This window comes from Dasypus novemcinctus, chromosome 19 (assembly GCF_030445035.2).
Source record: "Dasypus novemcinctus isolate mDasNov1 chromosome 19, mDasNov1.1.hap2, whole genome shotgun sequence".
In the NCBI taxonomy this organism is placed as follows: Eukaryota; Metazoa; Chordata; class Mammalia; order Cingulata; family Dasypodidae; genus Dasypus; species Dasypus novemcinctus.
In genome coordinates this window covers 33,237,099-33,252,249 of record NC_080691.1, presented here as the reverse complement: position 1 = coordinate 33,252,249, position 15,151 = coordinate 33,237,099, and the positions used below count along the sequence as shown (strand labels likewise).

General features: G+C 44.2%; 1 protein-coding gene across 2 annotated transcripts in view; it reads right to left on the bottom strand.

Moving 5' to 3' along the window:
* Positions 1-15,151, bottom strand: part of MYO1H (myosin IH) — a 43,184-nt gene that overhangs the window by 26,238 nt on the left and 1,795 nt on the right. For both annotated transcript variants that reach the window (XM_058281533.2, XM_058281531.2), the window contains exons 2-10: positions 14,023-14,138; positions 12,347-12,545; positions 11,015-11,095; positions 7,653-7,832; positions 5,621-5,719; positions 4,150-4,263; positions 3,718-3,789; positions 3,061-3,180; positions 359-426 (exon numbers count right to left, since the gene is read on the bottom strand). In XM_058281533.2, the coding sequence (XP_058137516.1) occupies positions 359-426; positions 3,061-3,180; positions 3,718-3,789; positions 4,150-4,263; positions 5,621-5,719; positions 7,653-7,832; positions 11,015-11,095; positions 12,347-12,545; positions 14,023-14,138 (1,049 nt within the window). The remainder of the gene's footprint in view (positions 1-358; positions 427-3,060; positions 3,181-3,717; positions 3,790-4,149; positions 4,264-5,620; positions 5,720-7,652; positions 7,833-11,014; positions 11,096-12,346; positions 12,546-14,022; positions 14,139-15,151) is intronic.

Sequence of the window (15,151 nt, the reverse complement as noted above, 5' to 3'; positions counted from 1 at the left end):
TTATTCCACTTTTAGAACGGTCTGTGAATTAGGGGCTATATAGATTTGGAGAATTTCTGGGGATAGGAAAAACAATTCTGTTAACACTTGGGCTGCCTTAAACCTCTACTAAAATGTTACAGAGGGACAAAGGACAAACAGATAACTACAAAACTCACTCATTCTTTCAACTTATTTTTTATTAGAGTCATTGTAGGTTTATAGAAAAATCATGCAGAAAGTACACACATGGTGTTTCCTATTAACAGTTTACACTAGTATGGTACCTTTGCATTAATTGATGAAACAATATTATTACATTTATACTATTAACAGAATCCATGGTTTATATTAGGGTTCACTTCCTGTTTAAACTCACCCATTCTTGTCAAAGACTTCAAACCCATAGATATCTAGCAACCCAATCACGGTTTTTCTGGTGAAGTCCTAGTTGAAAGAGAATACATCGTTAATCATTAGATTTTTCACTTTGTGATACTCAAAACCCTTTTCAAAGTGCGTAGCTGCCCCCAAAGCTGAGGGAGGCCACAAAGCTCGTGCCTTCTCTCTAACAGTGGCTCACAGGGGAACCCTGGGGGAAGTTCCTTTCCTGGCTCACTCCCGCTCTGCAGCCCGCCTGGATCCCAGCTCAGCTTCCACAGCCATCACATGGCGAGGTCTTCCAGTTCTGATTTCCTGCCTTTCTTCAACCCTCCTCATCCTCCCAAGCCCATTCAACCTGAAAAAAAGATATCTACAGAAATCAAGAACATGTTTTTCCAGGAGAGTGGACAGGTGGTATGGGTATCATTTTAAATAGAGGACCAAGTGCCATCAGGCAAGGATGAATATGAAAAGATGACATGCCTTTCTTTTTAAAAAGGCATATAAGAGGGAAGCGGCTGTGGCTCAATCAGTTGGGCTCCCGTCTACCACATGGGAGGCCCTGGGTTCACTTCCCGGGTCCTCCTTGTGAGGGCAGGCTCGCCTGCATGCTACAGAGAGCTGCCAGCCTGCCAGTGCTGCGGAGTGCTGACTCAGCAAGGTGACGCAACAAAAAGGGAGAAAAGCAAAAACACAGAAGAGTGCAGCAAATGGATACAGAGAGTAGACAACAAGTAAGCTGCAAGGGGGGGGGGCAGTGGATAAATAAATACAAGACACAAAAGAACGCACAGCAAATGGACACAGAGAGCAGGCAGCAAACAAAAAGCCACAAGGGGGGATAATAGAAAAAGGAATATAATAGGTTGAATTGTGTGTCCGTCTGTCCCCCTGCTTCCAGAAATATGTTCAAGTCTTCCCCTCAGAATCTGTGACTAGACCTCATATGGAAATAGGGTCTTTTTTAAAAATATATTTTTAATTTATTTCTCTCCCCTCCCCCGCCCCCCCCTTGTCTGCTCTCTCTGTCCATTTGCTGTGTGTTCTTCTGTGTCCTCTTGTTTTCTTGTCAGCGGCACCGGGAATCTGTGTCTCTTTGTTGCGTCATCTTGTTGCATCAGTTCTCCGTGTGTGCAGCCCCGCTCCTGGGCAGGCTGCACTTTCTTCACATGGGGCGGCTCTCCTTTTGAGGTGCACTCCTTGTGCATGGGGCTCCCCTACGTGGGGGACACCCCTGCGTGGCACGGCACTCCTTGTGCACATCAGCACTGTGCATGGGCCAGCTCCACATGGGTCAAGGAGGCCCTGGGTTTGAACCGTGGACCTCCCACGTGGTAGGTGGATGCTCTATCCTTTGAGCCAAATCTGCTTCCCCGGAAATAGGGTCTTGACATGTGTAATTATTTAAACTAAAATGAGGTCATACTGGATTAGGGTGGGCCCTCCACTCAATTACTGTATCCTTCTAAGGAGGGGGCAATTTGGAGAAACACAGATTCATATGGAGGGAAGACAGAGGCAGAGAGTAGAGTGATGCAGCTACAAGCCAAGGGCCCCCTGGAGCCCCCTGGGGTCCCCTAGCCTGACGAGGCCTAGGCCAGATTCTCCCTAGAGCTAGAGGGGAGAGCCGGCCCTGCCCACCCTATGATTTTGGATGCCTAGCCTCCAGAACTGGGAGAGAATAAATTCCTGTTGTCCTAAGCCCTGCAGTGTGTGGTAATTTGTTCTGGCAGCCCTAGGAAACAAAGAGACACAATTTAACATCCTGGATGAGGCACCAAGTCGATGCCTCCTGAGCCTGCTGTTTGCGTCCTACCTCCATGAGTTTCACCACATCCATGCACTCCGTGCCCTATTATCATTTCCCTACTATCTAGCTTTGCATAAACTCCCTTTTCATCTAAATAATTCCAGTTAAAAAGGAAATGTGATAGGCTTTCACAATTAAGGTAAAAAAAGAGAGAGAAATTAAAGCGACATTAACTGAATGCAATGCATGATCCTGGACTGGTTAATAGAGGAGAAAAGTCTCAAGAGGAAATTATTGGGACCTATGAAAAATTCAAATATAGACCATAACCTTTATATCAATGTTAAGTTTCTTGAACTTAAAAACTGTACCTAAGGTGATTACATAAGTGAATATCTTTGTTCTTCAGTAAAGTACATGGAAGTATGAAGTGTAGGAGCATGATGTATAAACCTACTCGCAAATGTTTAGAAAATAGATAGCTGATAGATGAATGAAAAGGTAGAAAGATAGAAAAAAAGGAGGGAGAGAAAGAAAGGCCAATGTGGCAAACATTAAAAGTTGGTATATCTGTGTGGGGAGTATGTTGGAGTTCTCTGCATAGGTTTTGTATTTTGCAACTGTCCCTGTAAGTTTGAAATTATTTCAGAATAAAGTTTATTTAAAAAAGGAAAAAAGATCTAAGCATGAATTTGGAGAGCAGTTATCTTTTTTCTTATACACATTAAAATGCATGACTGTACCCTTAAGCCATCTGGTATACCTCCAGCGCTGTGTGCATTTCTTGGGAGCCTACTGTGTGCTAGATAGACATTGGAAACGCAGATGTGAAAAGATACGGTCTCTGCCGGGTAGGAACTCTTAGTCAATTCTCATGAGTTCTTTAAAGTAACTGTCGATGATGGAACATTCCCACATGAGAGGGCAAGCCATCTGAGCTAACCAACCTTGTTCACCAAGGAGGAATTGATTTTGTTGACTAGCCAAGTAAAGGTTCGCCCGTAAACGGCCTTCGCCATCGCGTCCCTGGCGTAGAGGGAGAGGTCCAGCGTCAGGGGGCAGAGCACCTGAGAAGGGACCAGGGCACCGGGCAGGTGTTAGCGCCGCCGCGCTGGTCCCCAGCGAGGGCGCACGCTGGAGGGCAGATGCCCCCCTCCCAGCCCACCCGCCCGGCAGCCGCTTCTGGGGCATCTCCCGTGTGTCCGCCCCGGCCTGGGCCGCGGAGGTTCAGCCATGGCCAAGTCCAACCGTCCCGCCTTCGCGGGCCGACAGGTCAGAGGGGCGGGGAGGCGAGCCCAGGCTCCCACCAAGCACAGCCTGGCCGCCAGCGTTATGGGTGGGGGGTCGGGGCAGGCTCCTTGAGGAAGCGACCCCTGAGACGTGAAGGGCGAGGGGGGTTAACGAGAGGAAGTCTAGGGAGGGTGCTGCAGGCCCGGGGCACTGCATGCGCTAAGGCCCCACGGAGCGTGGAGAGTCAGTGACGGTGCGGGGACGGGCAGTCGAGGCAGGAGACCTGTAGGAGCTGAGCCAGGCAGGAGTCGGGGTTTGCACCTCTCCTAGGGGCCCCATTCCCCGGGGCACAGCTCCACCTAGCCCCGTTTTACCTCCTCGGTTTTGGCTTCGATCTTCCTGTGGGTGAGAGCTTCCAGAAGGATGGATGGCTGGAATCCCAGGAGCTGAATAAATAGAAATCAAAGTGTGATTCTGCGACCCATTTGCACTTGGTTGCTTATAGTGTGTGGGCTTTTCTAGGCTCAGGAGTTACCTGCCCTGACTGGTAAAAGGATTTCAGGGCAAAACTGACCACCTTTGCTCTGTCAGCCCACGGGCCTTTCCCTCTCCCTCCCGCCGCCCCTGTGTTCTCTGAACCTGCACCAGCTACCTGGGACCTGGTGCCAGCCACCTGGGACCTGGGCGTGAGCACCTGGTGCCAGCCACCTGGGACCTGGGCGTGAGCACCTGGTGCCAGCCACCTGGGACCTGGGCTTCTTGCGCCGTGCTCCCCGCCCCCACCCCCTTCAAAAGTAGAACGTCACCTTGGCAATCCATTTGATCTCGTGGGTGCTTGGGATGGTGGCCCAGCCTTGGCTATCTTCTTTAAAACAAATGTTGCCCAGGTGTAGGACGCTGGCGATAATTCCAAAGAGATTCTAGGACCGGGGGAAGTGATGAGGGGCACAGGACCAGGAGGACAGGGAGGGAAGACAGCGCCGTCTAGTGGTAGCTGTCATCAGAGGAAAGTGCCCGAGAACCACCCCGCTCCCAAATTCCAGCCCTGAGCTCACAGAAAGGGGGTCCCCCTCCTTCCCCAGGAACCAGCTCCTTATCCACTTCAAATATTAATGAAGGAGGAGAGACCCCGTGGAGGGAAAAGCTGCCTCACTCCCCCTGTAGCATCAATCACTTTATTTTCCTATCTCCCTCACCCACGCCATCATCACCAATAAACCAATAACATGGCAATTTTCAAATGCCATAGCCGCATGTCTTTTTAAATTATTTTTTGAATTAAAAAAATTAAAAAAGACCAAAAGATATAAAACCAAAAATGCTTGCAAATCCTACAATTTGTTCCCAAACTGAAGCTTGAATAAAGTAAATAATCATCTTGGAAGTCTATGGGAGACACATATTTGAGATTGTAGTTAAGTGAGAGGTAGAAGAAACATCATTTCCTCCTTGGCCATAACCTGAGAAAATTTAGGGTTGCCAGAGAAAATACAGGATGACTAATAACCTTTGATTTTCAAATAAGCAACGACTCATTTTTCAAATATAAATTAGTCCCATGCAATATTTGGGATATACTTTGTATTAGTCAGCCAAAGGGGTGCTGATGCAAAATATCAGAAACCTGTTGGCTTTTATAAAGGATATTTATTTGGGGTAGGAGCTTACAGTTATCAGGCCATAAATCATAAGTTACTTCCCTCACCAAAGTCTTTTGCCATGTGTTGGACCAAGATGGCTGCCGACATCGGCCAGGGTTCAGGCTTCCTGGGTTCCTCTCTTCCCAGGGCTTATTTCTCTCTAGGCTCAGGGTTCCTTTCTTCCTGGGGCTTGCTTCTCTTTTCTCACAACCAAACTCCTCTGTGTGCTTACTTCCCGGGGCTCCAGCTCAAGACACCAGCATCAAAACTCCATCATCAAAAATTCCAATTCTGTCCTCTGCCTTGCCTTTTATCTGTGAGTCCTCATCTACCAAAGAGTGGAGACTCAACACCCTACTGACATGGCCCAATCAAAGCCCTAATCATAATTTAATCATGCCCAGGTACAGAGCAGTTTACAAACATAATCCAGTATCTATTTTTGGAATTCATAACTGTATCAAACTGCTACATACTTATACTAAAAAAATCAGTCATTTACCTGAAACTCAAATGCACTGGGCCATCCTGTATTTTCATTTGTTGAATCTGGCAACCCTATGACACTCATACCCAGAAACTAGACTTGTTTCTTCTGTTTCCGGCTGAACTGACCATTCTGCCTCTAGGCCCATACCTCGAGGTCCGCTTCAGTAAAATCGATGACAGAAAAGGCGGTGTAAACAGTTTTCCAGTCGTTCTTGTCATTAATAGATGCCTCTTTGGCCCAGTGGCCCTGTTGACATAGAACTGGGTCACTTAATGGTAATTTTATAAGGACAGATTTTTTAAGGTTAGGTGTGAGCACACCTATTCCTAAATCAAAATAGTTTTCTCTACAAGGATGCCAAAGCTAGTACAGCAATACTCTGAATAGTAAAAAAAAAAAAGTTTCTTTCTGATTGTGTAGCATACATGGTATGCCAACTGCTACTTTTTGAAAATTTGGAATATTATTTAAAACCTCTGTTCTCAGAAAACTTTAAAATTCCATAGTAGTGGTTTATTTTTTTGTATGTGTTTTAAAAAACATTTTTTGGGTCATTTTTGCTTAATAAATTGAGGACATTTGTCTCAAATATCTGCCAAAACATCTAGGAAAATTAGAGTATTCAAATTCAGAAAACAATTTTGACTCATTTAGCAACCACTGGCAAAAAATTTCCCTGCAGGGCTAGATGGAAGGAGACCCTTACTCAAGGAGATAAATTTTGGCATTTAGAAAAACACAGATTATGTAGCAATGATCACCAGCAGAGGTTTGATAAGACTTTTCATGCTAACTCTAAAGTTGGCTTTCCAATAAGTAGCAATTTCAAGGGGAACATTCTAGATGAGTTGATATTTTTTTAAAGTTTACTTTGTAGTGTGGGGTATTCCCAGTTCCTTGGTTATCTGAGTATTCATTATCTTAAAAGATCTATTTGTTGCATAGGGAATCCAAAGATGTCATACCATGAAAATATTCATTAGTGACCTGGCCAGTATTAAATCTGCAACCTCACAAATATCCCACCTTGCACAAACAGCAGCATCCACTCCTACCTCCCAAGGGTAGGTCTCTGAACTTAATCCCTCATGGACTGTCAGAGGTTTGGAAACAGCAAATACATTGCATAGTAAAACCATAGTTTGCCAAAACTAAGGGAGAACATGAAATTGATGAAAGTAATACTGGTGAAGAGCTTGAAACAATTCTGAAGCCACTGTCATATGAGGATCTGGCCAATAAAAGTCTACAATGATGAAGACAAAATGCATTTCGAAAGAGAATGACTTGATTATCCAACGGTTAGGAGATATACTTGGGAAAATGGATGAAGCCCTCAAGTTTATTTACAAATGACTCTCTCTGATCACTCTGAAAGTCAAATGTGATGCTACCATACAGTTTATTGGAAAAATTAGGTCCTCAGAAAGAAAAAAAATCATACTTTATTCTTTATTCTAAGAATCAATGCAAAGCTTGTCAAAAATAAAATGAGATGATGAGATTCTTTTATCTCCTTTATTTAGCTTTACTTTTCAAGATAAATATCAACCAAGCTTTCTTTTCCTCCACGATTGCTGCGGCAGGCTGTAGAAAAATTAGTGCTTTGAAGTTAAATTCTGAAAGTCAATTTTACGTACATTTACATTATAAGAATGTCCTGAGTTATTTTTTTAAGGAAGTAGGCTCATTAACGAATAGTTCTCAGAATGGAAGGTAAACGAAGGTAGGGGAAAAAAGTCTTTACAAAACTAGTTGTGAAAGCAGAATGTAGTAGCATAGGTTGTGGATAGAGATCAACGGCAAATTTCTATCATATCAAGTTCAATAGTTCTCACTCTGGCTGGGCATTAGAATCACAGGGGAGTGTTTAAAACAATCCTGATTGCCAGGTTCCATGCCAAGCCAGCTGAATCTGAATCTCTGTAGAGTGGGGTGATTCCAAATTTAGCCAGGGCTAAGAATCACTCGCCTGGATACTGGTTACTCTACCAAGATGATAAACCTGCCAAGCATAAGAAGGGGGTTAGTTGGCTTGTGGCAAGTGGCAAGAAATCGGTTGGTAGGATCCATTTGGAATGATAACGAGAAAGTTCTTGAATGTCCTATAGCAACCCCCACAAAAACCCCCAATCCCTCCTCCCTCCAAAGGGCAGAGCCAGGCGCTGGTTCTTCTAACCTGTGAGAGGTATTTATACAGCTGTGGGTCCCGCTCAAGTCCCAGGTAAGCCAGGAGCTCCTCCTCACCACCCTCCAGCAGCTGGTAGAAGATGTGGAAATTTCGCTCGCCCTGGTTTTGATAGACGACTCGAGACTTTTCAATCAAGTAGCTGATGATCTGTCCACCTACAGGAACGCCCTTCAGAAGAGAACCAAAAAATGCACCAATGACAGAAACAACGAGCTACTCTCTTATTGGAATCTTTTGTTGAAGAGAAGTTCTTAATTTTACTGAAGTCCAATCTAGCAATATTCTAGATTAGCATTTTCTGGATTCTGTTTAAAAAGATCTTTGCCTAGCCCAGAGTCATGAAGATACCTTCCATGATTTTGGTTTTTTTTTTTTTTTTTTTGCCTCAAAGCTTAATTGTTTGACCTTTCACATTTAGAACTATGGTCCATCACAAATTAACTCTGGGTTATGGAGCAAGGTAGGGGTCAAAGGTCTTTTTATCTATAGGGATATCCAATTGATCAGCACATTTATTAGAAAGACAATCCCATCTCTGCTGAATCACAGTCATGCTTCTGTTAAATCAGGTAGCAATAGATGTGGGGTCTTTGTGAACCTATTTGGGTCCATTGGCTTGTTTGTCTAGCTTTGTCTTAATTATTTTTAACACACATATTAAAAACTAGGATTTGTATTCCAGAATATATGTAGAACTCTTACAAATTAATTTTTTAAAAAGACACAATTAAAAATGGGAAAAACAGTTGAACATAAAAGAAAAATCTTTAAATAGTCAATAAGCCATTTTATTACCAGGGAGATATGAATTTAAATCACGATGAGAAAACCACTATACCCTGACGGGATTTTCTAAAGTTAAAAGAGATAACGGTATCAAACACTGGCAAGGGCATGGAGCAGCTGGAACTCGCATTAATTATCGTAACACTGCTAGTAGGAACCCAGCATATGTCCAATATAAATGAGTACTTATAGCCACTGAGAGACATATGCAAAGTTGTTCACAGCACTATTTGTAATAGCCCCAATTGGAAACAACCCAAAGTCCATCAACAGGAGAATAGGTAAATTGATCTAGTCATACTGTTAAAAAATGAACAACTGTTCCATGCAACAACATGGATGAATCTCACAGATACAGGGTTGGTTGACAGAAGCCAAACACAAAAGAGAACATACTGAATAATTCAATGTGTATGAAGTTCAAGAACAGCAAACAGTGGTAACCTTGGAGTTATTGTCTGGGGGGGATGGTAGGAGAGCATTCTGGGTGCTAGAAATTTTTATATGTTGATCTGGGTAGTGATTATACATATAGGTACATACATAAAAATTCATTGATCTGTACAGTCATGACTTGCACTTTTCAGCATGTGTGCTAAACTTCAATAAAAGATTAAAAAAGGGAAGTGGACTTGACCCAGTGGTTAGGGCGTCCGTCTACCACATGGGAGGCCCGCAGTTCAAACCCCGGGCCTCCTTGACCTGTGTGGAGCTGGCCCATGTGCAGTGCTGATACGCGCAAGGAGTGCCCTGACATGCAGGGGTGTCCCCCGTGTAGGGAAGCCCCATGTGCAAGGAGTGCACCCCATAAGGAGAGCCATCTAGTGTGAAAGAAAGTGCAGCCTGCCCAGGAGTGACGCTGCAGACACGGAGAGCTGACACAAGAAGATGACGCAACAAAAAGAAACACAGATTCCTGTGCCACTGACAACAACACAAGCGGACAAAGAAGAACACGCATGCAGCAAATGGACACAGAGAGCAGACAACGGGGGCATGGGGGGAAGGGGAGAGAAATTTAAAATATATATATATATAAAAAATAAAACACGGTTAAAAAAAAAGGTTAAAAAATAGACATAGTGATCAAAATTTTTTTCAAAGTGTATTCACTCACCACTGAGGAACCCGGAACCAGTCTGTCCTCATTACCCCTGATGCCCAGATAGTTGCTGCTTTCTAGTTTCTAGTGTCATTTTGCCACTTGGAATTATAATTCCTTGAGAAATGTGTCTACCCATCACATTTGTATCAGTCCCATTTAAATTCTGTGTACAACAGAGCTTCACGCATCCGTTGATGCACTATCTGCAGATGCTCTCATGCTTCAATGGCAGGTTGGAGCATCTGCATCAGAGCCCATATGTCCCACAAAGCCTGAAATATTTACTCTCTGTCCCTTTACAGAAAAAGTTTGAGGACTCTGCCACATAAATATGAATGCCTAAACAGTATATTGTTCTGTTTCATTTTCAAGCTTTATTAAAAAATAGCATCACATGGATGCACAGTATATTCCTAAGTTGTGCAATCCAAGTTGTGCATAGCTGTAGTCTATCTGCTCTCACTGCTGTATAAAGAGCACCTCGTTGTGTGACCATACCACAATTTAGCCCTTCTCCTGTTAATGCACATTTGGCTGTTTCCAGATGTGTTATTTCCAGACCTGATGTGGACATGCTCGTCCCTATCTTCGGTATCTGTCTGTTCAATACCAGGAGCGGAATGGCTGCATTCCAGATTATATGATTTCAACATCACCAGATAGCATATTGATTTCCAAAGGGGTTGTGTCAGTGTAGCAGTTTGATATGGTTATGAATTCCAAAAATAGATTTTGGATTATGCTTGTACTCTGATCCGTAACCTGGGCATGATTGAGCTATGATTAGGGTGTTGGGTCTCCACCCCCTGGTGGGTGGGGAGTCACAGATGAAGGGCATGGTGAAGAACAGAGTTGGGGGTTTTCTGATTTTGGAGTTTTGATGTTGGAGTTTGATGCTGAAGCTGGAGCCCCAGGGAAAGAGACAGAGCCATTAGCATGATAGTCTACAGCTGACCCTGTGGAGGAACCCGAGGAGCTGAGCCCAGAGGAACCCAGGAAGCCTGAACCCTCACAGACGCCAGCAGCCATCTTGCTCCAACACATGGAAATAAACTTTGGTGAGGGCAGTAACTTATGCTTTATGGCCTGGTAACTGTAAGCTCCTACCCCAAATAAATACCCTTTATAATGCCCAGCAGATTTCTATTTTGCATCAGCACCCCTTTGGCTGACTAACACAGACAGTTTAACCCCTGCCAGCAGTGTGTAAATTTCCTAATGATCCATAGCTTTGCCAACACCTGGTATTATCGGACTTCTTGATTTTTGTCCATCTTGAGGCTACAAAATGATATCTCATTGTGGTCTTAATTTGGATTTCCTAAAACTAGCACTAACCCTAGACTCTTCAGTTGTTTGAGCCAACAAGTTCCCTTTCTCCCCTTCTGCCTCGAGTTGGGTTGCCATCACTGGCAAAGTAAGGGGTCTCCACGGGCCAGAACCAGGAGCCTTAGTGTACCTGGAAGTCAAACTGTATGTCCATGTATTTTCCAAATCTGCTGGAGTTGTCATTCCGGAGCGTTTTGGCATTTCCAAAAGCCTTGGAATACAAAGTGAGGGATAAAACTAAACCAAATTGCCATTCATTGTCATTTAAGCTCACCATGCCAGTCAAATTCCTTACCCCGAATAACATGTTTACTGTGGGAATGAAAAAAGGGATGGGGGGAGGCACGGATGAAAAGCATCCTGAAAACCATTCTATCTATAAAGGAATCGCAAAAACAGACAATTTAGGGCCGAATACTGCGGGTGGACTCAGGGAAAAGTGGAGGGGGAAATATCTTCTCCTAAGAATCCAATCTAGGACTATATTCAAGCAGTCTAAGGAGAGATTTGCAGGCTGTTCCAGAAGGCACAGCTGACAGCCCCCATCACCAGACCCCTTCCCACACCCAAGAGGCAAGCTGTTCAGCCCCAAGGGGCTACTGGGAAAATTCCTCGAACCATAAACATCTCCCTTACAGCAATGGCAACAAAAACGCAGGAGAAAATGACTGATTCTACATCAGCCAGGAAGTCAGAGCATCATAACAACAGAAATAACTTTAATTAAATAAAAAGGAATAAAAAAGAAAGCATCATTTTGGGGCCTACTGGTTCTGCTGAGTGCTTTTTAAAAATTATTTCATTTATTTATTCTCCCCCAACACTGCCTTGTTGTTTGCACACACTGTCTGCTGTCAGCTCTCCATGGGAGCGTGGGCCAGCTTGTCTTCACCAGGAGTCCCTGAGACTTGAACCTGGGGCCTCCCATTATGGTAGATGGGAGCCCAATCACCTGAGCCACATCCATCTCCCCATGTGCATTTTTGTGCATTCATCTCACTCAATCCTCAGAACTGTCCTAAGAGGCAGGTACCATGAGTAGACCCATTTCACAGATGGGGAAGCAGGCTCCGAGAGGCAGAGTGACTGCAGCAGTTTGCTTGTGAGTATTTGTGCTGGCATTGGAATCCTCGCCTGGTGGACCTCAAGGTTGTACCTTAACGCCACGTAAGACCCTTCTTAACTTCCAGGCAGTGACCTGCCCGTTCTGACTCATCAACCCAGGCAAAGGGTTCTTCTTACCCACTGACCACCTGGGAACTCCCCACTATGGGTTCCTTTTTTTTCTCGCCCCACCCCTGTTTGAAACTTTATTTTTAAAGTTTTAGATGACAGAAAAGTTACATTAAAAATCTAAGGGATTCCCACATTCCCACCTTCTCCTCCTCTCACAGTTTACCCCATTAATAACGTCTCACATTACCCCCTCTGGGCTCTTGAACCTCACCGAGGAAACACTTACCTCCAGGACCGGAATGGAGAGCAGCAGTCGGTCACGGGCTATTTGCAGCGACTCGGTCATTGGGCAAATCGCTGCAAAGTACTGGAGGATCTTTTTGGAGGCCTCCGTTTTCCCTGCACCGCTCTCCCCCGAGATGAGGATAAAGTGGTTATTTAGCTCCGAACACATCATGCGGTAAGCGTTGTCAGCTATGGCATAGCTGGGGGAGTGGGACGGAAACCAGTTGCACTTAGTGCTCCTTTCCTTGGCTCTGATACTCAGCAGAGCAGGAGGAAAAAGCACCTGCCTCCAGGGAAGCTGCATCCAGACTGGAGTACAAGGACACTGAGCTCAGACAGATAATAAATCCCCCACCACGACTGATCAAGCACGAAGTGCACTAGAGACCAAAACTCAAAAGGGAAAAAGAATTCAGGTGAAGACTTTGAGTAGTAGAAATATTTTTCAAAACTTACCAAATTTTTAAAAAATCAACATTTCTGGGGAGCAGATGTGGATCAAGCAGTTGAGTGCCCGCCTCCCACATGGGAGGTCCCAGTGCCTCCTAAAGACGATGAGCAGGCACAACGAGCAAGCACAACAAGCAGGCACAACGAGTGAGCCATGAGGGGGAATCAATATTTCTTATAAAAAATAAGTCAGATACTAAATGAGACTCCCAGGAAACAGTCTATTAACTGTAAGTGGAAAGGTCATTTTATCTAAATATTAAACAATTCAATAAACACAAGAAGATCTCCTGTTTTCTCTTTCCACAAAAACTTGGAGTATATGGAGGCAAGAAACCAAAAGGATTTTAAAAACATCTGTGATATCTTGAGGATAAGAGGTAAACGCTGATATGGGTTTTTTCCTCCACGATTGAAAACCAAAGCATGAAGACCTCTGAAAAATCTACTCTTAGCTCATGGCAGAGTTGGAAAGCTGGCCATTTCAGAAGTTACTGGTGGTGATACAGATACGTTTGTAAGTGCTTTGGGGCAGGGACTAGCTGTATCACCAAGACAAATGAGGGGAGAACCTCAATATTATCCCTGAAGACTATCAGGAAAAACTGGGGAATTTGGAAAAGCCCGAGTAACTTTCAGACTAGGCAGGAAATGGCTCATCTCAAGGTACCCTTCGTCCCAGTGGGCATTCTCCTTAGTGGCCATGATACTCGGGCACCAGTAGATGGCACTATAACAAGTGTCTTCCCAGTAAAGACACCTCTCTAGCCACACTCAGACTTCTCAGCAGTTAGACAAAAATTCCACCTCTCATCATATTTAAGCTGAGATTTGATAATGACCTGCTAAAGTTTTCTATCACTTTGAAAGACTTATTATTTTTTTAGAAGGTACCAGAGATCGAACCCAGGACCTTGTACCTGGGAAGCAGGCGCTCAACCACTGAGCTGCATCCACTTCCCAATGAGAGTTGGGTTTGTTTGTTTTTTTAAGAGGTACCAGGGGTTGAACCTGGACCTTGAACACGGAAAGCAGACACTCAACCACTTGAGCTACATCCACTCCCTGAAAGACTTCTTTCGCAAGAAGGCACTGGTTTAAGTAAGGTACAGAACCTAATGAACATGCAGCAAGAAGGGGGAGGGGAGTTGGTGTATTGGTAGAAGAAAGGAAAGAATAAGGGGAGGGGAGAAAAATATTGTCAGTGACCCCATGGAAGTTACTCACACATGAGGTGGCAGTTCAAAGAAATTGACCCTTTGATAAAGTTCCATCTGCTTCAGGGTGTAGATTCCGAGCTCCTGGTATGGATTCACGGACACGAGGAGGGTCCCAATATATGTCTGCAGGAATGCACGGAAGCTCTAGTGAGGAATTCCGCCACGCAAATGGCTACAGCAAAAGACCACCTCAGACGCCGATCCCCACACGTTCTTTCAGTGCCGGGGATTTAGGACAATAAATAGGGCAGGTGGATCTCTGCTGTCCGAGCTTACGGGGTAGGGCGGGGGGATGAGGGTGGCAGAGGATCAAGATAGCTTCGATAAGAGATAAATGCTAAGAAAGATGTAAATAGAGTAAAGAGAGAGTGAATGGTAGAGAGTGCCCCTTAGCCAGTGGGCTTGGGGAAGGCTTCCGTGAGGAGGTGACATCGGGGCTGAGACTGAAGCCGGAGGAGCCAGGCAGGCAAGAAAGGAGACGAATGGCGATTCAGGCTGAAGCCCAGTGAGTGAGGAGTGATTGGGAAAGAATCTGTGGGCTGCCTGGCAAGTTGAGGTAAAAGGCAGTGGGTGTGACTGCAGTTTAATTATTTACTGCATATGAGTTTTCCAATTTTGAAAACCCTTAGGACATAGTGACTTTCACCATGTTTTTACCTGACTCTACTATTGAGTTTGCAAGTAGATACCTTCAAAGGCCAAGAGAAACACCTTTTGGGGAATGCTCTGTAATGTTGGACTGAGAAATTATAATTACTTTTCTGGCTTACCTAATAGAAATAATTTCTACATTTTTACTAAAAATAAAAACAGAATGAGTCTAAAACTTTAAAAATGACTGATGTGTAAGAAAACCATCTATTGTGTAGAGGGCAATAATGTACTTTTATTCTGTCGGCTTAATATCTTAAGTATTTTTTCTTAAATAAAAACTTTGAAAGGAAAAAAATGCAGTGGCTGGTGGAACAGGGACTACCCCAGTCCCTGCACTGAAATGAGATACTTGACCTGAACAGAGAAATGTATTTCTATGGTGTTTATGGAAAGAAAAAAAAGCAATGGATGGTTTTAAGGAGAGAGTGCCATGATCTGGTTTGTGTGTGTTTTTTTTAAAAGATCTCTCTGGCCACTGGGTG